This window comes from Aulostomus chinensis, chromosome 24 (assembly GCF_037954235.1).
Source record: "Aulostomus chinensis isolate RoL2024-O1b breed Wild chromosome 24, RoL_Achi_v1.0, whole genome shotgun sequence".
Classification (NCBI taxonomy): domain Eukaryota; kingdom Metazoa; phylum Chordata; class Actinopteri; order Syngnathiformes; family Aulostomidae; genus Aulostomus; species Aulostomus chinensis.
In genome coordinates, this window is record NC_141343.1 from 5,213,641 (window position 1) to 5,235,000 (window position 21,360).

At 51.7% G+C, this 21,360-nt stretch overlaps 2 protein-coding genes across 3 annotated transcripts in view; one reads left to right on the top strand and one right to left on the bottom strand.

The window, feature by feature from the left end:
* Positions 1-1,223: 1,223 nt before the first annotated feature.
* paip2b (poly(A) binding protein interacting protein 2B) lies at positions 1,224-10,033 on the bottom strand. 2 transcript variants are annotated; one of them, XM_086197829.1, is made up of 4 exons: positions 9,830-10,033; positions 3,556-3,722; positions 3,049-3,231; positions 1,224-2,974 (listed from the first exon to the last, which is right to left on the bottom strand). In XM_086197829.1, exons 2-4 carry the CDS (start codon positions 3,709-3,711, stop codon positions 2,918-2,920), a joined length of 396 nt encoding a protein of 131 aa, XP_086053955.1. In that variant the 5' UTR covers positions 3,712-3,722; positions 9,830-10,033; the 3' UTR covers positions 1,224-2,917. The 2 variants fall into 2 exon arrangements, with proteins under 2 accessions (XP_086053955.1, XP_086053954.1); XM_086197828.1 differs by lacking the exon at positions 9,830-10,033 and adding an exon at positions 7,668-7,835.
* A 3,061-nt stretch (positions 10,034-13,094) lies between these two features.
* Positions 13,095-21,360, top strand: part of hspa12b (heat shock protein family A (Hsp70) member 12B) — a 22,709-nt gene continuing 14,443 nt past the window's right edge. Inside the window, exons 1-8 of the mRNA XM_086197824.1 lie at positions 13,095-13,324; positions 14,466-14,682; positions 16,270-16,333; positions 16,793-16,875; positions 18,738-18,862; positions 18,996-19,182; positions 20,489-20,593; positions 20,781-20,897. Coding sequence (XP_086053950.1) covers positions 16,288-16,333; positions 16,793-16,875; positions 18,738-18,862; positions 18,996-19,182; positions 20,489-20,593; positions 20,781-20,897 — 663 coding nt within the window. The 5' untranslated portion in view covers positions 13,095-13,324; positions 14,466-14,682; positions 16,270-16,287. The remainder of the gene's footprint in view (positions 13,325-14,465; positions 14,683-16,269; positions 16,334-16,792; positions 16,876-18,737; positions 18,863-18,995; positions 19,183-20,488; positions 20,594-20,780; positions 20,898-21,360) is intronic.

The window sequence follows — 21,360 nt, forward strand, 5'->3', positions numbered from 1 at the left end:
AGAGAAATCCTGGGAAGGAGAACCCTGCAGGCGGTTTGAGCTCTCAGCTGAAGATCTTCTGGTAATGAAGTGCGGGACGTCTCACCAGTGGGAGAACGGCGTGGACGAGGAGGTCGCAGCAGGGGTGTGAAACCTCTTCCTCTGGTTGGGCAACTTTAATGGTGTGTTTCTCTGAGCCCAGGCCCGAGGTGTGAACCGTGTTCGCCCCATGTGCTCTACAACTGAGACTATGAACCCGCTCCAAACCCGGGGGACTGAATTCCTGAGTTCCTCCGTCCACGGAGGAGATGGAGGTCCAGTGAGCACGAGTCCTTTTCTCCCGCTGGATCTCACATAACTTTGATACTTTACTGTTGTTTTTTTTCCGGGAACTTCCCTCAGTTGTGAAAGTGGCACGTGTCTCTCGGGTGTTTCTAATCACCTGTCCACGTCGAATCCCTGAGAATCACCTGAGTTGAATATCAACTGTGAGGTCTGGGCCTCGTCAAGGAGGTTAGTTCACGTCCCTCTTCAGCGCATCCCTGAATTCTGAGTTCTCCGCTGCCTCCACCCTCCGTGGTGCACCGGACCGGGACGTCATCAGAAAACTAGAGTGAAACTCTCACGTTGGACCATAAATGGGTAAAAGGAGCTGATGTGCCTGCTGGCCCCCCTGACAGCAGAGAACTAGAACGTCACCAGGACAACAGCTGGAACGTTCCCTACAGGCAGGTTCGTATCAGACGGTACGAGTGACAAAACATGAGGGAACTTGTTTTCTGACGAGAACCTGAGGATCAGAGCCTTTCCAGAACATTCACATTTAGGTTGCCTCTGACCTCGGCCCACCGCCTCCACCTCTGAGAGCATTGCTGCCCTCTGCTGGTCACCTCCAGGAGGTGAACATCTCTGGAGCTTCCATCATGACCACCAGAGATGCCACAGCAGCTGGGGAGCATCATGCCTGTGGTCACGTACTGCAGAAGTAGTTACCATGGTGACGTGCCTCCAAATGCCAAGGAGGCTCTCAGGAAGTGACGCGATGGCGTGATGTTTACAAAAGAACGTTGAAAGTTCACTTGCTGGACGAGGAGGTGAAGACTGACTCAGGATCAGTTCACTTGGTGTTTAACAGTTAAACACGAAATATTCTGCATGGATGAAACCTCTGAGGACACTGACGCTACAGGCAGTTTAACAGACTCCTCAAGGTGTGTGTGAGAGAGAGACAAACCAGAAAACACTTGTCTTTAACAACTTTATTCATCTTTTTTTCATGATTTTTCTTTGTATTGAAATTCATACTCTGTGTCTTCTGGACCTCTTAGTTTTTTAAACTGCTTCTGTCATCTAACTCAAACAAAAATCACCAAAAATGATTTCATGTTGTACAGCCACCTGGCGGACATTCCTATTGGCTTCACCGGGGTGCCATTCAACAGCTGTAACCATAACGACCACAGGAGGAAGTTCCGCCTCCAACCCACTTGTCTCAGCTGTTTAAGAACACACCTGAGTACTACTACATGATCGACAGGAATGGTTTTACCACTCAGATACTTTCAAAGTATTACAAGTTCTCAAGTGTCAACTTAAAACGGAGACGTGATTAATGGCAGACGTCAATACTGTGAAAGATTGTTGTCCCAGAAGCGGCGCCGCGCGCGCTCCTGTGAACGAGTTAACGGAGACGACAGCTGGAGCGCTCCAGCGCCTCATCGGTGGTCAAAGGGAGGAACTTCCTCACAACACGTCGTCCTTGAACAGAACAAGTAAGAACAGCGAGGAGGCAACGCTGTCCGCCACCACACTGCTTAGTCAGACTTCCTATAACGATACCCCCCCCCCCCATACGTGACTGAATGACACCACAGGCTACTGCACCCAGCAGACACTAAACACCTCACCCTCAAAACATGAAGAGAACAAAAAATATGAAGGAGAACCGAGGAGGAGGAGAGGCCGTGAGAGAACCTGATGTTGGCTAGAACACTTGATCTGATGCTGGATGAGCGGGTCCAGCAGGAGGCAGCGGCTGCGTTCCACACCAAACACTCCTGGACCTGAAAAGCTCAAAGCCGTGTGGCCGTTGTTGACCAGGGTGGTAAACTCGCCTCTGCTCTCATCACCTGGAGAAACACCGGCGTCCTCGTAAGGTGGGAAATAGTTTCATGTCCATGTGTTCACTGCAAAACAAGCGTGCAGGGAGGGACGGGGGGGTCTGGATTTGGTTTGGAACGGAGCCGCTGCAGTAACATCGTGCGTGTCTGGACGCACCAGCGCTATGATGTCACAGCTTATAACCTCAAATATTAACGGATCCGACCATGAGAACTCTCCAGAGCACTGCCGGACAGCCATCGCGTCCCCTGAAGAGAAAGACATTCTGTAACTTGGCTGTTTTGAAACCCTCAGCTTCCTGCTAACATTTTTTCCCAATTTAACACAAATGTCCAAAAGTTGTTTTTGAAGTTTGAGACTTTTTGGAATCAAGTTCGTCTTGGCATCGCTCTCAGTAGCTGCCTCAGTTCTGAGGGGACATCGATGGCGTCCGCGTCCTCTGGAAAGGTTCGACGCGTCTTATAAATTCAATGATGAGCTAGCACCCGCTGGAGGGCGGGGCTAGTATGACACCCCTCCCTCGCACCACTTCCCAAATGTCCCTCAGTTTACAAGAAACAAACAGGAAATAAAAAGCTTAAAGAAACAATAGAAAGGAGGAAAAAACAAAACAAAGAAATCCCCCCACCCCCCGACTGGGCCTGCCAGCACGCCACTGACTTCGAGAGAGTGTGTGTGTGTGTGTGTGTGTGTGTGCATGCATGTGTGAGAATCAGTGTGTGCGCGGTCATGGCCGCCAGAGTCTCTGAGAGCATGTGAGGACTGGTGTGTGTGTTTGTGTGTGCGTGTGGGGGCTCCATGGGGGTGAGGGGGACTCCTAGTATTTCTTCCCCGGGACAAACTCCTTCGCTTCAGGATTCAAGATGCTCTTCCTCTGAGGAACCAGAGAACGCTCGTCACTTCACCGCTCACAACAACAACAGCACCACCATCGTCTGTCTCACTCACCGCCACTTCCTCAAGGTTGCTGTGGTGGTCGCTGACCGACAGGCCGTTGAGCTGCTGCTGCAGCTGCCCCACCCCCTGGTTGTTGAGGTCACGTGATGGGATGAACCAGTCCTGGTCCTCCTCCTCCAGCATTTGCTCGAAGCAGCGCTCCAAGAATTCCTGTTCCAACAGCTCTTCTTCCACCTGGAGGAGAAACAGGATATGACGTCAGACAAATAGAACACAGAGTACAGGGGGGGGGGGGGGGGGGGACTGATACATGAAGAAGGAAAGTTGGTGAGAGACTCATGAGGAACCAGCACCAATGCAGTCAAACAGGTCTGGTGCCCTCAGGATGCTACGTGTGTGTGTGTGGGGGGGGGGGGGGGATTTGATTGGTCTAATCTGTGTTCCTAGCTGACGCAGAGAGGGAGTTAATCCCTCCTCTCCCCCAGGGAGGCGATCAGTGGAGGGGGAGGAGCAGGCAGGAGCCTGGAGAACACACGTACCATCACAGCCAGAACAAACCTGTCTGTTATACTCCTCCTCGTTCTCCATCCACATGTATTCGGCGAAGGGGTTGGCGTCGCTGCCCTCTCCTGCATGCCCATTGGCCACCGGCTCCTTGCCCTCCTTCCCTGGAGCGCCACCTCCTGGTGTTTTGGCCACCTCTGGACCGCTCATTTCAGCTGGTTCTGCAGGAGAAGGTGGGTTAGAGGTACTGGCGCAACGTTTGCCTGCTGTCCTGAACCAGGCAGGAACAGGTTCACTGACAACACTCGGTGGCACCAGCAGCGGCGTGGACGCCCAGGCTCGGATCGCTTAAAGTGATACTTCACAGTTGGATTGACTTTCAAGAGCGTAACTCGTATTTTCACCTCCTGCACCTCCAGAATGCAGGAAGAGCCAGTTACGTACAGTTAGCGCTAAGCTAACGACACACCGTCTCTCTCTGGTGTACCGATCGTGTTCAAGTCCCGATAAAACCACACCAGACAAACTGATGGTTTTCTGCTCCGTGAACGAAGACAAACCTGCCTCTCACTGATCGGCTGATTAATTCTGCCGAGCCGATCACAACAGCACAGATCAGCTGGTCAGGTGACACCGACTCTTGACTAACACCGCATCCACGCCAAGAATAAGTTTGGCCTGTGATGAGTCAGCAAAGGATCGCAGTGAGGTCAACAGTGAGTCACCCCGAGTGGTGGGGAGGGACACACACACACACACACACACACACACACACACACACACACACACACACACACACACACACACACACCCCTTGAGGGGTTACTAAGGAGCCTGAATGACGACTTGTTCAGGTGACATCATCCTTCTGGAGCTCTCAGCTCTGTCTCAACTGTATTCAGAAGCGGCTTCAGGATGAATCACATTTCCACCGCCATCATCAGGACAACATGTCAGCGTCTTCCTGGAGTTCTCTATCCAGTTCAGACAGACGTACCACCATTGAGGATCCGCTCTATGCCCAGAGCATCCAGTCCTGTTTAATGAGATTGCAGACTTACGATCCAATCGGATCATCAGGTTCATTCTGGAGTCGTTGGCGTTGGAGTCCCAGTGACCGTACATGTGACACCTGCTCTCTGGGGAATCCTCCAGCTGTGCGAATGCATCCGTATTAATGCAGATGCATCCAACAACTATTGGGGGGTGGGGGTAATGAGCCTCCCGCCTTCTGTGGCTGAGACATGCCCACTGTCATGACATCATTCCCAGCCTGCCAGCTCCAGACTTGTCAAGACTCAAGAGCTCAAGTGCAGGAGGAAGAACGACGCAGAGCTCTGATCTCAGCTGAGTGAGTGCAGGAGCAGCAACGCATGCTAGCAGCAACGCATGCTAGCGGCAACACATGCTAGCAGCAACACATGCTAGCAGCGAGTGACTGAGTGAGGAGACAGACCCAACATTCCAACCTGTCAACATAACTGCTTTGGTAAATTGACTCACTCTTATTTACCATTTTCTTCTCCACCTGGATCAGACTGGTGCTGCCAGTGGTCAGGGGGCTTCTGGTCAGGGGGCGGGGCTTAGAGCAGGTGAGCTACTGCTCTGTTATCTGATTGGACCAGCAGCAGGAGAGCCACTCTGGCTGGTGTTAGTGTCAGCGCTAGTGTTAGCATCAGGGCTCGTGTTAGCACGGCTGTTAGCCACTGCTCTTCCAGCTTGGGTGCGTTGAAAAACGTAGATATTTTCGCCTGTTTTTCAGGGTGTTAACATATTGGCGTTCGGTCTTGGCGTGGGTTCGTGCTCATGTGTGTCTGTGTGATGTGCGTAGGGGGCGGAGTCTCCACAAAACAGACAACTGGAGAATTGCAAAAGCAGGACAACGTATGGGGTGAAATGATGCGACTTCACATAAATGAGCTCAATAACAAAAACCTGATCACTTCATTTAATAAACAAGATCTGGACCATACCATTCCCTGCCCCGTCGTGGGGGGCGGCGGGACAGGAATGGAACAGTCAGGGAAACCACATCTCCACTTTCATTGATAAAAACACAAGTCGTTTGACCTGAAGGAAGGAGCAACAACCCCGACAGTTTCAGGATCCACCATTTCTGCATCAGAGGTGGTGCATCCGAGCGCCAGGTGCCACTCATCACAGAACCAGAGCCTCTTCAACAACGGCGCCAAACACTGACTCGCCGACGCACAAATCCACCAAGCAATCGGAGGAACGTTTCTTCGTTCAACTGCTGGAACACGTGACTCAAAGCACGTGATGAGCCGACACGGCGTGCAGGCAGGCGGGAAATGCTGAAACAGAGGCAGGCGGCGCCAGAGCATGGAGTTACAGATGATTGGATATTTACTGAGACTGATTGAACATCAGAATCACCTGGACAGATTCTGAATGATCCAGCAGCGCCAAGTTGAACTGCAGTTACTCACTGACGCGCGGTAGTCTCATGCACCCCCCCCCCCCCCCCACACACACACACACACAACGGTGTGAAGTCAGAGGAGCTGAGCGTGGCCCCTCCCCCTCTACAGCTGCAGCAGAGTGACTTCATCCAGTCAAGGGACGAGGGGACGGACAGGGAAGAGCAGCGTGGTCGCTCTGAGTCCATCCACCTGGCGTGTTGCAGGCACCACCACGCTTGTCTGGGGCCGGTCCGGCTGCCACGGCCTCGGCTCAACATCTCAGTGACTATTTTCAATCTATTTTTAATCGGCCAATCAAATTCAGCTATCCTCTTACACACTCACATGAAACGCTCACTGTGCATCAACACAGGATGCCAACACACCGGCGTGATGCAGGGACACTCGCCGCCATCTGGAGAGAGAAAGTCTCCCCGTCCACACAACTGCAGCTGAACTAACTAATCACTCCTCCATGATGGAATGATTGCTTGATGAACTTTAAAATGAAATCTGTCCATAGTCGATCGCTGGCGTGTGACCCGGTCCATCTGTTGATCGTGATGTCATCAGTCCAAGCCAAGGGGGGCTCAGAACCTCTCTGTCTCCGTAATAGAGTCTGGTGTTCGGTCTGACCTTCTGGTCCGAGTATTAATAGATTCACGTCCCGCGTCTGTGAGAGGAACACCCGACGTCTCGCTGGAGTTTCTACTCTTAACAACTCGTTACTGCAGAAACAAATTAATTTCAGATACAGAGAAACCAGTCGCTCCCTCCGACATTCCTGGTGTGGGTTCATCCAGTCAGGCTGAGGTTCGGGAGAAACTCAGATAAAACTGAACCTCTAGGGATGCGCGTCAGCAGCAGGTCTGCTGTTGCGACCCGTGCCTTGGCTCGGAGCCAGCGCTGCCGTTATTATCACGAGTTCACGTGTTTCTGAAACACAAACACCGAAGAGCTGAGACCGAACTTCTGACGGGAGCACCAGCGGAGGAGCACTTGTGCAGGTATCGGGTCACAGGTTGGGGAGTTCCAGCCCGCTGCTCCGGCACCAGCGACGGATACTCGACGGTACTTCTAACGGTCGCGCGTCCGGGGAAGAACTTCTGCTAAAAAAAAAAATCTAGAATTCAGAGACGAGGAGCGACCAACTGGGAAACACGGGACTGGTTTTATCGGGCTGCATCAGTGGGACGCGGAGCAGCCTCGGACCGCGAGGAATAAAGAGCTAAGAGCGGATTATGTAACGCAGCAGTGGGGGTGCTGGACCTGGTAATGTCGTCGTGGCTTACAGCTTGCTAACATCTTCGGGGAGCTAACGCGCTAAATCAGGTGTTCGGGCCTACCTGGGAAGTTGGTTAACGGATTGGACGCTGTTAGCCGCTAAGTGGCTAGTTTCCAGCGGGCCTAGGTGAGAGCTGCTGCCCCAGCAACAACAAAGGGGAGCGGGCTGCCTTGCTTCGTGCTGCCACCTCCGCATGTAAAACCCGTCTCAGACGCTCGCAGCACGCCTCGGGGGTCCCCGGGGCTCTGGCCCCGGACCGCGCTACGAGGTCAAACTCCGTCCCCGTCTGGATGCTGGAGGCCAAACAAAGTCGGCCGTTCCGTTACGTGCTAGCGCTGCTACAGCATGGCAGCATCGCTCCAGCAGGTCAACAAAACAAGCCTCCGCTCCGGGACCAGCGCGGCTCCGCCACCTCCGCACCGCCGCTGCCACACCGACTCCTCAAGGTCAGAAGTTACCTGGCATCGTGCTCGGCGTCTGCTTCGAAGCGCGGCGGTACCCGAACTCGGTTCAACTGCGGGGCGAACAGTTCGCGTTCCTCCACTGGCGGTTCGTCCGTGCTGCGAAGCAACGTAGCTCGGGTTAGCTAAATCCCGTTAGCCACCTTGCTAACGTTAGACGGCTGGTCTGGTCACGTGGTGTGCAGTTGCGTTCAGGATAGTCGGACATTTGATAGTTGGAGAGTCTCATGAGGACTTCAGATACTGTTTCAGCAGGGAAAGTGACGTTGTTGCTGGTAAATAACCTTTGTGTTGGATATCAAAACTGGCGCGTGCGAGGCACGTGGTTGAGACGTTTAGACTCATTGATTCTCTCTAATTAGACATTCAGGGACTAACAAATCTTCATATTTCATGAAAAAACTGATAATAATCTGGAAATAACTGGGCTCAGGTCTGGGCTCAGAGTGTTAGCCAGCTGGTGCGTAGACAACAATGCAGGAACCAACGCAGGGCAGATTTACCAAAGAACCGTCTCAAAAAACTGGTCTTTATTGCATAATAAAGTAAGCAAACGTTTGGGCTGAGATTTTGACTCCGGCGAGCCGGAACATCTGGATACATCTCACATTAGTCCAGTTCCTGCTGGTCCTCTGGAGGCTGGGTGCGTGATTAGATGATGGATCTGAACCGGGTCCAGCTCTGAGCCTCTCACTCGGAGGAGAACCCACTGTAAATCTCTGTTCTCTGCTGACAACTCAGACTGGGGGAAAAAAACAGGGGGGGGGGCTCTCCACTCTATTAACTCAACAACAAACACAAATTAAACTTCAGTCTTGACTCGACTTCGGGGGCCCGGGGGCCACAGACTCACAACCTGAGGCAATGATGTATATATTTTCTATTATTTATGTTCGATTTGCGTGTTTCTTCTGCTCAGTCCATGAGTGACACCGACTGCCGGAGTCAAATTCCTTGTACGTTGTGAACAAACTTGGCCACTAAAACTGATTCTGATCCTGATGAGACATAACGTGTTCCCTCAGTTTAGTTCTTTGATGTTGCTGAACAAGTGTAGCTATGAAGGGGTTAAACTGAGGGAACAAGTTAAGATCCTGAGGCCTCAAAATGACTTCATAATATGAGAGATCAACAAAGGTCGTTTTTCTGCTGTGCTATTATCTTAGAATGATTGGGCCGTCCCAGTACACCAGTACAAGAACCAGTACCAGAGCAGGTCTCCTCACCTCCTGTATTCTACACCGACTGGAAATGAGCGGGGAAAAGTGGCGTTTTCTACATTTTCCAAAACATCTGGTGAAGCCCATCAATCGTGAATCACCTCGTGATCAAAAACAGATCACGTGAACATCACATCGCCGCTGATTTATGAGCAACTCGGCCACACCTGCCGATGACGCGCATCCCTACAGGTTCTCTTCCTCTTCTTGGCCCGTGTCCCCCCCCCCCGTCCCTGCGTCTGGCTGCTGTCTCCGTGTGTTGGGCTAGTAGAGGCACTGCTGAAACTTGCGGCATGGGGGGTGATGATGATGATGATGCAGCGCACACCTGTGAGGTGACCTGTTGCCGGCTTGCTCCTCTCTGCGCTCCTGTCCCAGAGGAGGGCGTTTCTTCCTAGTTTTCATCAGCCTGGACCCCCACAACATTTGAATAAACAGACAGTAACTGACCCAGAACCGGATTCTTGGATCAGTTCCCCGATTCTTTCGGTACCCCAACAAACGGCAACCTTGAGTCTGGGAAGTCGGAGCTCAAAATGAGTCCCTGAAGGCGTCACGTGAACAAACATCCCTCGAGCGACAAAACACAAATGCCTGCGTGGCTTCGCGACCAAGAGCTCGAGCCATCAATCACCAATAATCACCAATAACTCGGCAGCTCCCGCTCGGACTGGCAGTCACGGAGGCCCGCGGGCTGGCGGCGTGTTGCGGGACAGTGCGTGACTCGGTCAGGACGGTATTCGCGTCAACTCGATCGCGCTCACATGTTGATGAAGGTCCCGCTAACACTCCAACTCAGTCCCGACAACTCGCGGGGCTCCCGCGGGGTTCTGAGGTATTGATCATGTCAATAACAACTATTGGCTCCTGATCGGAAGCCGTGACGTGGTGGCTGTCAGCCTTCCCGCGCTCCCTCCTCCCTGCTCCACCAACACTCACCACTCAACTTCAGCTGGACCGGGCGAATCCGCTACCAGCTGGCGGGGGGCCACTCGGTGCTTCCCGGTCCCAGACGGGCGGAGACACCAGCTGGGGCTCAAACGTCTCTTTTCCCCTCCCGACTCCTGCCTCCCGGCTCCGTTTGCTGGGAGATCGGCTGAAAACGGAGAAAACCCGGAGCGTTCAGATGGGAAACGTCGCGGTCGTGTTTGTCCAGCTGGACCTTCCAGCCATTGGTCGAGGGCCACGCCACTCAAAGCTTCCCCGCGCTGCCATTGGCTGGAACGACTGCAGCCCCGCCCACTCCCCCCATTCACTTAGGTAAACAAAATACAAGCCATTTTCTCCTCGACCAGTGAGCGTCTGACCAGGCGAAGCTCGGGCTTTGCTGTTTGGGTTGAGAAGAGGAGGAAAGTGGAGGAATTCAGTTGATAGACGTCGCTGAGGTTTGTTCCTGCTGTAGTAGTACTACCACTAGTAGTAGTAGTAGTAGTAGTGCGACTGAGGACTGAGGACCTACTCCAGGTTAACACTACAGCTCCATGCCTCTCTAGTTTGTTGTTAGGGAGAAACAAACAAAAAGCAGCAAAATCTTCACTAAGAAAATTATTTACTGTTTGAGTCACAAATTTTTTTTTAAAAAAAAGCAAAAAAATGAAAGTCTTTAAAAGTGCACCAACCACGACGCCATGACAGGAACCTCTTACGTTGGTGACCAACGTGCGGAGCCAGAGAGCTGCGGCGCTCCAGTTCACGGCTTTCACTCGAAACCCTCACTTGTGAGTTGGGACTGACAGAAGGGGAGACCTGGTGAGGCGATGGCACACGTGGCAGATCAATAATCATGAGAGCCAATCAGAATCACCCGTTTAAAGGTCACTTTTTGTCAGCGACAGTTTTCCGAACGGTCGCATCTTAAACTCCTTTAGAAAACATGTCCAGACCTGTAAAGTTGATCTCCTCAGCCAACGTTTCAAAGAGCATCCGATGGCGACTGAGACGGACCGGACATTTCACCGCGTTGGGGGGACGTCAGCTGGACTGGACCATGGCAGATCCACTTTGATGGTTTTTGCTGACAGGAAATACTTGCTGAGCTTGGAGAAACCCTGGATAACACATGATGTCACCCAGCTGAGGCCAGGCCTGGACTCAGGCCTGAGGATGCGAGTCCCCTCAGCATCGTCACATCTCTGTCATTCTCAGCTGACACTCTGGAAATTGGAAGTTGTTTTTTTTTTATCTTGCGGCAGTTCAACGCAGCTTTTCTCAGACAGGATGTTGTCTCTCTTCTCCTCTGCCCATCGCCGCTGAAGAGATCCAACTTCCTCCCACGTCAGCGGTCAGAAGCCCTCGAAGACGTGAGAGAGGAAACGTCTCCAGGAAATGAGGATAGGAGGGTGCAGTACTGTGGAACGACAGCAGAGGGCGACGGCAACACTGGGATAAAAAGTGTTTTGGTGTGTGTGTGTGTGTGTGTGTCTTACCTGTGCTGAACCCCCTCCATGCCAGGCAGGATGGTGACTTACACAAAGCCCTTTAGAAAATTAGAACTCTCATCTCCTCATGAACGGGTCTGAACCTCCATCTTTGAGGCAGTCACATGTTCCGAGGGGAGGGGGTCCACACGGACGGCTGCTGAGAACACCTACATCCAGGTATGAACACGCGGAGAGACCCGTCACCTCCTCGCGGTCTGTCAGTGTTGGTCCAGGAGGTTCTGAGCTCAGGAGCACGTTCTCCTGTCGTTCCCAGCAAACCAGGACCAGAACTGTTGGCTGGTTTCTGCCTCGACGAGGGACATCAGCTCCAATGTGGCCCGGGACACGATGGTGTTCACACGTCTGGGTGTGATTTCAGGGACCGGGTCTGGGAGGCACAGAGCTTAGTGTGTTCAGCCGGGTCTTCGTGCTGACCCCCCTGATCGGATCACTCAGGATGTCGGTCACAGGTTGCCCTCGTCTCTGACTGCTAACCATAGACAGGGAGGGTCAGCAGCCGAGCTCCACCAAGGCCCAATGCCGCCTCCAGAGGCTCCTCCCCCCTCAGACATCTGCAGCTGACCCCCCCCCCCACACACACACACACACACCCCCGCTATTCAATCATAAATCATACATTCTCTTCCTGTTCCTCCTTCTCTCTCTCTTTTATTATACAATGGCCCAGACCTTATGTCAGAGGTCAGTCCTGTTTAATATGTGTGTGTGTGTGTGTGTTTCAGCCAAACCTTTCCTTTGGCCCACCCCTGACTGCTCCGCTGTGTTTGTTCAACTCCTCTCACACAGATGCACACATAGAAGCACATACCACACACTCTCATGAGCAGGAACACACACACACACACACACACACACACACGGTTCCTTTGATGCATTCTTCAGAACCTCTGTCCTGCCTCACCCCAGCGTAGAAACACCTGCTGCTGGCTAAGCTGCCGCTAAGCTGCCTACAGAACCCCACTCTTCTGCATGGAAAGCAGCTCCATCAGAGGTGAAGTCACTGCTCAGGTCACAGCCGCTGGAGGCGCCGCCTCTCTGACAGACGAGGTGAACGTCAAGCTACCAACAAAACCCTCCTCGTGGTGGTCAGGGCGCCGCAGCGTCACAGAGCAAAGCAGACAGACAAAGCAGGAACAACACACAAGGAAACATTTGTTATCGCACACAAAGACGCATGGACCCGAGCCTCGGTGCTGCAGCTCGGGCCTGCTGGCCGGTGTTTGAGGGCGTCCCTCAGACGCCATGGAACCTGAGAGGAAGTGAGACAACAACGCAGTACATTTTACTGTATATTCACGATGAGTTTGAGTTTCAAGTCTTCTCTGATACAAGGTGTTCAATCATCAGGAGTGATTGACAGGTTGAGATACCATGACGACAGGTCTGTGTCTCAGTTCCACCCTAAACCACAGCAAACCGTTAGCTGGTGTCTGGAGCATCTACTGGTGCTCTTTCTCCCTCAGTCTGTCTGAACTTTACAACCAGACAAGTCAAACAGACACACACACTCTCTCTCTCACACACACACACACACACACATACACACACTCAAAAACATTATTTAAAGGACATTTTAAGCTCCAGGGAAGTGGCTGTGGTCAGTTTTGTGCTAAGCTAACTGTGCTAGCTAATAGTAATTTCATCTTTATTTCAACATGAAGTTTCTTTCACTGTAACGATTAATATTTATAAATGCTCAAAGTTCCATGATGTGATGTGAAGGGGAGGGAACGGGTTCTCAGTCCAGCTGGGGGGCTTGGGGGGGGACACTTTCTTGGAGTTGTGTGCATGTGTGTGTTCGTGCGTGTGTTCGTGTGTTTCCGTTGCTCGAGGACTTCCAGGGTCTCAGAGATAATGTGGAATTCAAGAGAGGAATGCCACACAAGGGTTCCTCCCTGTCACCTGACTCCATCACTTCCTGTGTTGGGCTTCCTGCGTCTGGAGCTCCAAGGATAGAGGAGGACCAGGACCGCCGCTCTGCAACTGTGTGGCTGTGAGTTGGAGGAGGAGTTGGACCCTCGGGGTCCTAAAGGTGTCGGGCAAACATGACGGCAGCTGACCGCTAGTTTGACCGTCAGTGAATCAAAGACGAGATCACATACATAGAGTTCAATACAGAAAGATGGAGGAGGGAATTAGGAGCGAACGGGCTGGTGGCGAGGAACAATAGCTGAGACAGAGAGGCGGACAGAGAAGATGGCAGGAGTCGTAGGGGCCTCCTGCTCTCTGGGCAGTGAGGGGAAACATGCCAGGTAATGGCTTCCAGACTCTCATACACACACACACACACACACACTCCTAATTCAATTTTGAAATCTGACAGGACAAGGAGACTGTGTGTGTGTGTGTGTGTGTGTGTGTGTGTGTGTGTGTGTGTGTGTGTGTGTGTGTATACACACCAGAGGCCTTGCTTTCACGTACTCAAGAGATCTGACTTCCTCTGCCCATTGGGAGTGGGGCCAGCAAGTCTGTGTGTGTGTCTGTGTGCGTGTGTCATGTTGCACCGGGGGTTAATGTATGCTTTCAATCACAGCAGTAGTGGGGAGAAATCAGATCCCTGCAGCATTGTGTGTGTGTGTGCATACGAAAGCACTTAGAAGTTAGGCTGGAATGCAGCAAACGCATTTATCTACGCTTCCAACATCAAACTGATCTTCATTATATTGAAATGAAACTGCCCCCCCCCCCCCCAGATAGTTGACATATTAAAGAAAACACAAACCAGAGCTCTGAATCCGATTTATCAGCTGTTAACCAAACACACCTGGTTGTTTCCTGCTTTTGTCTGCAAAGAAAGAAAACAGTGCGTAAATGAAAGTGTGTGTGGGGGGGGGGGGGGCTGAGAGATGGAGGGAGATGAGAGGAGCTCATTAAGAAGAGAAGGATGGGGGGGGGTAAGATGATGGTGGGATACACCGCCTGCTCCAGAGTGTTCCTCACTGACAGCAAGGTAAATCCCCCTGTAATACACACACACTCTTACTCACACACTCTCTCACACTCACACTCTCACTCACACACATTCTCTCACACTCTCTCACACACATTCTCTCACACTCTCTCACACACATTCTCTCACACTCTCTCACACGCTGTCACGGCCCTCCCACTCCTCTGACTCTCTGACTCTCCAGTGCAGAGCGGAGAGCGGCTCAGCTCGGCTGCTCGGCTGCAACTCCAACTTTCCTGAGGAAACGCGAGGATTTTCTCACCTAAAGAGAGGAGCAGATTCTGGTTCTGGTTCTAGGATTGAAGGACTGGAATCTGCCAGCTGGATCCAACTCTGACCAGAGAGGCATCCTCAGGTTTGGGACAGCAGGGACGGAGGTGCAGAGCTGCAGCGGCGCTCGGGTGAGTTGCATGTAATCTTGCATGTAGGGACTGAGAGGAGCAGCTGCAGCCCTGCTGGCTCCTCACAACCGGAGCACAGCTCACTTCACCCTGCTTCTCCAGTTTGTCCTGTGCCATAAATCCAGCGCTCCCTCCTCTTGTCGTCCACCCCCCCCCCCCACAGAACCTGTCTGTCTCCGTGTTGTCTCTTTATTCTGTTTTGCATCTCCTCTTTTAGTTTGAGGAAATTCTCCCATAAAAATTGAAAAAATGACTCCAAAGTTGGCGAGTCAGAACACGTTAATAATCTCGCTGGCGTCGTCTCCCTCGTCTGCCACGGGTGGCGTGAAGGCCAGGTGTGTTTTCATGAAACAGAAGAAAAGTCCCATGTTGGTTTTCTGTTCTGATGTTTCTGGCTGCCTGGTGAGGATCAGCTCTGATGTTGCCTTTGTTTCCAGAGAATCATGGAGTTTGTTGTGTAATCCGACTGTAATCTGTAACCTGGCCCCTTTTGGGATTAAAGTCTGGTTTGCTGCGAGTCTCCGGAGACACGAGATGAAGTTTTTCACTGCAAAGAACGATGAGAGGCGAGGAGTTTCTCTTCGTGCGCTACATTCAGATGTTTCAGGCGCTCGGTTGGGTGAACGCACGCAGATGTCGGCGAGGATGGTTTGCTTACATCACAGCGGCATTTACACCACCCTTCAGTCATTTCCTGGAGACAAACCACGACCTGCCCAGCCTCAATCACTGACCCCAGATCTGTGTGTCCGCCAGCTGGTCTGGTTTGTGTCTGAAGCCACAGAAGGAGATCTAAACGCGTATTTCTGTGCATTAGGACTCTTCTCTCGTCAGCTACGATACGCGGAGGAGGCTGGAACAACTGACTAATGAGGTTTATATAAATACACGCTCCTCACTTCCTGTTCTTTATCCTTTGAACGTCCCTCCTAATTGCTCATGCGTGCTGTCAACAAATGTCAAGACTGTTTACTCCAAAAACTCAAGTCACTATCAATCGCCTCTCTGACGTGAAACTCACAGAGGAGTGGATATTCTGACCCGCACCTGAGAGCGTCGGCGGTCTTTGTGAGGTCACGGTGACAGCTGCTGGGAGGGAGGGCCTGGGCGCGCCCCTTCTCTTCCCCTCCTTGTTACCTACCGATTCACTGGATTGACTCGAAGAACTAAAACTAGGAGGTGTCAGTGCACTGCTGACAGTGCAGTAAACTCACGACCGGCTCCCACCGACTCTGAACTCCTGATTTCTGTTTGCTGTCGCTGACAAAGTTCACGACTGAATCAACAATCGGCGACAGATTACAGTCGGATTGCACAACAAACTCCATGATTCTCTGGAAACAAAGGCAACATCAGAGCTGATCCTCACCAGGCAGCCAGAAACATCAGAACAGAAAACCAACATGGGACTTTTCTTCTGTTTCATGAAAACACACCTGGCCTTCACGCCACGTTAGCAAACACAAACTCTACTTGAGCTTTTAGCTCCTCCTTCCAGCCGCCATGTGTCTGACCCTCACTGATCAGTTTGTTTGTAGCTCGGCTTGTTCAGCCAGTGTCATGCTGGTGTTGGTGTTTCCTCCCTAGACCCTGGCTCCTGTGAACATGGCCGACTCGGAGCAGGCAGACCCCAACAGCCTGCAGGTACCAGGTGAGACCCTCCCAACGCATTCACAGGTTGAATCACCACAGTAACCTGGTCAGAGTGACTCCCGCCTCCTCTCCTCATCTTCCGAAGCATGAACACACTGACCTCTCCATGTCCCTCTCCCACTCAGGATGACTACTCACTTCACATTCCGATGAGATTCCAGGTTTTCCTGCTAATAAACGCTCAACCTCTCTTGTCATGTTTCCACCCTCGTGCACGATCCTGGTGAAACAACGTTCACTTCTCCGTTTGTGGTCTCAGTGGCCGATGCCAGTCACGCCGGCCTCTTTCCTCGTGATAAGAGTCTGCATATCACTTCAAACAGCCTTCTTGGCGTTTCTCCTCATTTTCCAGAGAAGAACGTGTGGAACCGCTCCAACATAATCGCTTTTAAGAGTTGGTCACCTCTGGTGCTGCGTACGACTTCAGCTCTTCCTTCCTCTAATTTATGTCCTGCAGGTGGAACCTCAGCCGCCCCAGCTTCACCAGCCACTTCTAGAAATGACTGCAGTATCGCTCCCCTCACACCTTCGCCCTCGCCGGTAACACACACACACACACACACACACACACACACAGACTCACCATACACACACAGACACTCCTACACACCCTTTCCTCTCTTACTTATCTTTCTTTATATAGAGCTCCCGAGAAGCCACATCCACTCCACAGTGTTATTAGTGGTTTTTAATGACAGCTGAAAGTAAAGAGCAGACTGGGAATAAGAATCCAATAACAATGAGGATCGGAGGAGGCCACGTCAACACTTGCAGTGACAAACAGGACAAACAGAAACTCTCACAAGTAATCAAGTCAGGTCAGGTTTAGTTGTGTGGCGCCAAACCCCAACCAAAGTTCTGTCCTGACTCTGTCCAAGTAGAGCAGGTCCAGCACCTCCCTCCTTCAATGAACCTCCACCCAACAATTCTCCACCAGCAAGCACATCCTGCAACAGCAGCCACCAGAAACTTCCTTTACCAGCAGGAAGGTGGAGCAGATCCAGGATCAGTGGGGACGGAGAGAGAGCAGGAGAGCAGGACAGAGACAAAGACAGAGAATGGAGGAAGACAGAGAGACAGAAGGAAAGAGAGGGACAGAGAGAAAGAGAGAGAGAAAGGAGGAGAGACTGATGGACAGAGACAAAGACAGAGAATGGAGGAAGATACAGAGACAGAAGGAAAGAGAGGGACAGAGAGAAAGAGAGAGAGAAAGGAGGAGAGACTGATGGACAGAGACAAAGACAGAGAATGGAGGAAGACAGAGAGACAGAAGGAAAGAGAGGGACAGAGATAAAGAGAGAAAGAAAGGAGGAGAGACTGATGGACAGAGACAAAGAGAATGGAGGAAGACAGAGAGAGAAGGAAAGAGGGACAGAGAGAAAGAGAGAGAGAAAGGAGGAGAGACTGATGGACAGAGACAAAGAGAATGGAGGAAGACAGAGAGACAGAAGGAAAGGGAGGGACAGAGAGAAAGAGAGAGAGAAAGGGAAGGGACTGATGGACAGACGGGGACGTGAGCAGGTGGAGCTACGGGTGGCAGCTGGAGCCTCTTCAGGTCTGGAGCCTCCTCTAGCAGCACCAGGATCTGGGATGAGGGGAGAAGAAGAGGAGTTAGTAACACGTATGAGGACAGGAGGAGGAGAGAGAAGCCCAGTGCATCATGGGAGATCCCAGCAGTTTGAGCCTATAGCAGCAGGTCGAAGGGCCAGCCTAAGCAGTCCTGACTATAAGCCTGATCAGCAAGGAGGTCTTAAGTCTGCTCTTAAACCTAGAGAGGAGGGGAGCCTGATAGCTGAAGGCTCTGGCTCCATTCTACTGTTAGAACTCTAGGAACCAGCAGGAACCCTGCATCCTGGGAGTGAAGGGTTCTAGCTGGATCATAGGGGACTGGTCCAAGCACAGACCCTTGTGGAACACCATAACTGACTGTAGTGGTGTCAGAGGGGTGATCAAGAGATTTCCGTATTAGAAAACCTGCCATTTCAACATTTTCAACAAGACAGGAGTGAAGAGCTGTGAAGGAACCCTGGGTCACCAGTGACACCAGCACACAGACACAAGCTGCCTCAGCAAGTGCAGGGAGGGAAATTCAAGCTCCATATTCAGTATCCAGGAACAAACTCACCCCTGCAGTGACCTCAGGCTCACGTGTTGCATTTCGTTTCGTTGAAGAAAAGAGGAGCGTTTACACGATCAGCGGATCTTGGTTACCAGCACCAAACACCTGAAGTCTGCTCCCCACACTGCTAAACTGCCCCAGTGACCAGGGGCTCAGGGTCGGCCTCGCCAACTCCACTCCTGTCTGCATTTCTGCTCCACTGTGGAAGAAAAGCTCATCTAGAGATTGTAGACACTGAGAGATCACCGACTCACACTAACCTCTCTGGTTCTGTCCGTCTCAGAGGGTGGAGGTCCGGCCCAGGATGGCCTGTCCCTTCTCCGTTGTCGTGGCAATAGATTTTGGGACAACCTCCAGTGGCTACGCTTTCAGCTTCTCACAGGACTCAGAGGCCATACATGTGATGAAGTAAGAGCGTGTGTGTGTGTGTGTGTGTGTGTGTGTGTGTGCGTGCGCGCGCGTGTGTGTGAGAGGGAGTGTGTTTATCTTACGTATTCTTTGAACATCTATGCTAGACCACTGATGGCTCTGCTCCACACAGGCGCTGGGAGGGCGGAGACCCCGGCGTGGCCAATCAGAAGAGCCCAACGTGTCTGCTGCTAACTCCTGATTTGCGGTTCCACAGTTTCGGGTTCGCAGCGCGAGACTTTTACCATGACCTGGATCCAGAAGAGGCCCAGCACTGGCTCTACTTTGATAAATTCAAGATGAAGATCCACAGCACGAGTGTAAGAGAAGCGTGAGGACAGCAAGAGGGACGTCAGGAGAGAGAGAGGGAGGGAGAGAGAGAGAGGGAGAGAGAGAGGGAGGTAGAGAGAGGGAGGGAGAGAGAGAGAGGGAGGGAGAGAGAGGGAGAGAGAGGGATAGAGAGAGAGAGGGGTAGAGAGAGAGGGAGGAAGGGAGAGAGAGGGATAGAGAGAGAGAGGGAGGGGAGAGAGAGAGGGAGAGAGAGAGGGAGGGAGAGAGAGAGGGAGGGAGAGAGAGACAGGGAGGGAGAGAGAGAGGGAGGGAGAGAGAGAAAGAGGGAGAGAGAGAGAGAGAAAGAGGGATAGAGAGAGAGGCAGAGAGAGCGGGAGAGAGAGAAAGAGGGATAGAGAGAGAGGGGGGGGGGCTCTTGGTCCACAGATGCATGGTTGCAACAGAACACCCACATGGTTTGCAGTCGTTCCTGCACTGTTGTCCTCTTCTATGCTGGAGCAGCTGGATCCCGACAGCTTGATGTTATAACCCTGACAGGGTGGATCTGACAAGGAGGTGGTAGAGAGGTGCATCCTGGGAAGTGGAGTGTTTATGGACCTTAAAGTACGACCACAGTACTTTATAGTAACACTTCCCAATAAGAGTACATCAGTCGTTGTTGGTTTACATTTATCTCCATGTGAGAGTGGCACATTATTACTCAAGAATAATGAAGCATCTCTCAATGTTCCTCTGGTAGTTGTTGCACAGCTCCAGTTATTTATCTAATCTCGTTTCACTAACGTTCTCGTTAGTTCTTGTCTGCAGTTATATTGAATTGCTCTGTTTCAAACCCATGTGATTAGAACGCCAGCCAATCACAACACTCCACGCTACATTTGACCCACACAAGGATTGTGGCAGCCTGTGCAGAGAAGAAGGGACGCATTCCATGTTAAAGGCAGTTTGTTATCTGCGTGTTCCCACTCTTGAGGTGCAGAGCAGCCATCTCGAATCATGACTTCATCGGCTATCTTTGAATTTCCAAGTCGGAAGTCTGACCAGTTGAAATTTCCCATTGGGAAAGCAGAAATTCCGACCTTTGAGTTGAAGTGGAGAGCAGCTTCCTAAAGGTGGACGTTTGCCACAGAACACCATCCATCAGTGTTGGACCGTCCTGGGAGTGCCGCATGAGCACGTTCCACTCACCACTGCCCTACAGAGCCAGCACGGTTCCATCAGCACATCGCTTTCTAGCAGGAGATCTTTAAGAGCAGGAGTGGAGGTCACAGCGAGAGCAAGACTCTGCTTTCGTCTGCTCGCCGCCTTGTGTCAAGGGTTGTGTCTGTGCTGCAGGACCTCACCATGGAGACCGAGCTGGAGGCTGTGAGCGGTCGCAGGGTCCGAGCCATCGAAGTGTTTGCCCACGCGCTGCACTTCTTCAGGGAGCACGCTCTAAAGGTACACTTTAGTGTTTCACACACAACCCCCACTCCCCCAGACACACACACACACACACACACACACACACACACACACACACACACACACACACACACACACACAGCACTGACCCTTGTCGTGATAACCAGCACCTTAAAGTCTGACACAGTGAAACTGATCTGAGTGAAAGGGTTTCATGTTTTAGGAGGTGAAGGACCAGTCATCGTCGGTGCTGGAGGGAGAGGAGATCCGCTGGGTGATCACCGTCCCCGCCGTGTGGAGACAACCTGCCAAACAGTTCATGAGAGAGGCTGCATACCTGGTATGTGTGTGTGTGTGTGTGTGTGTGTGTGTGTGTGTGTGTGTGTGTGTGTGTGTCTGTTTGTGTGCGTGTGTGTATGTGTGTGTGTGTGTGTGTGTGTCTAAAAATAAGTGTATTCAACAAAGAAAGAGGAAACATGGCATGAGGAGTAAAAGGTTACCCATCTCTCTGTAGACTGTTACATGTGTACTGCACCATTGGAAACACACACACACACATGCACACACACACACACACACACACACATGTACACACACACCTAGCTTCACATTGACCCCTACTTGAACCTTAACCCACCCTTAAATTAATCTACAATGTAAAAAAGGGAAGAATGTCTTGCTTTTGGTCCTCACAATGTGACTAAAGCCTGATGACCTTAAAACATGAGTGTCTCTCTCACACACTTAGATCGATTTGTGAACTATTATCTGTTATCGACCGTTCACTCACCCAAGGACATACT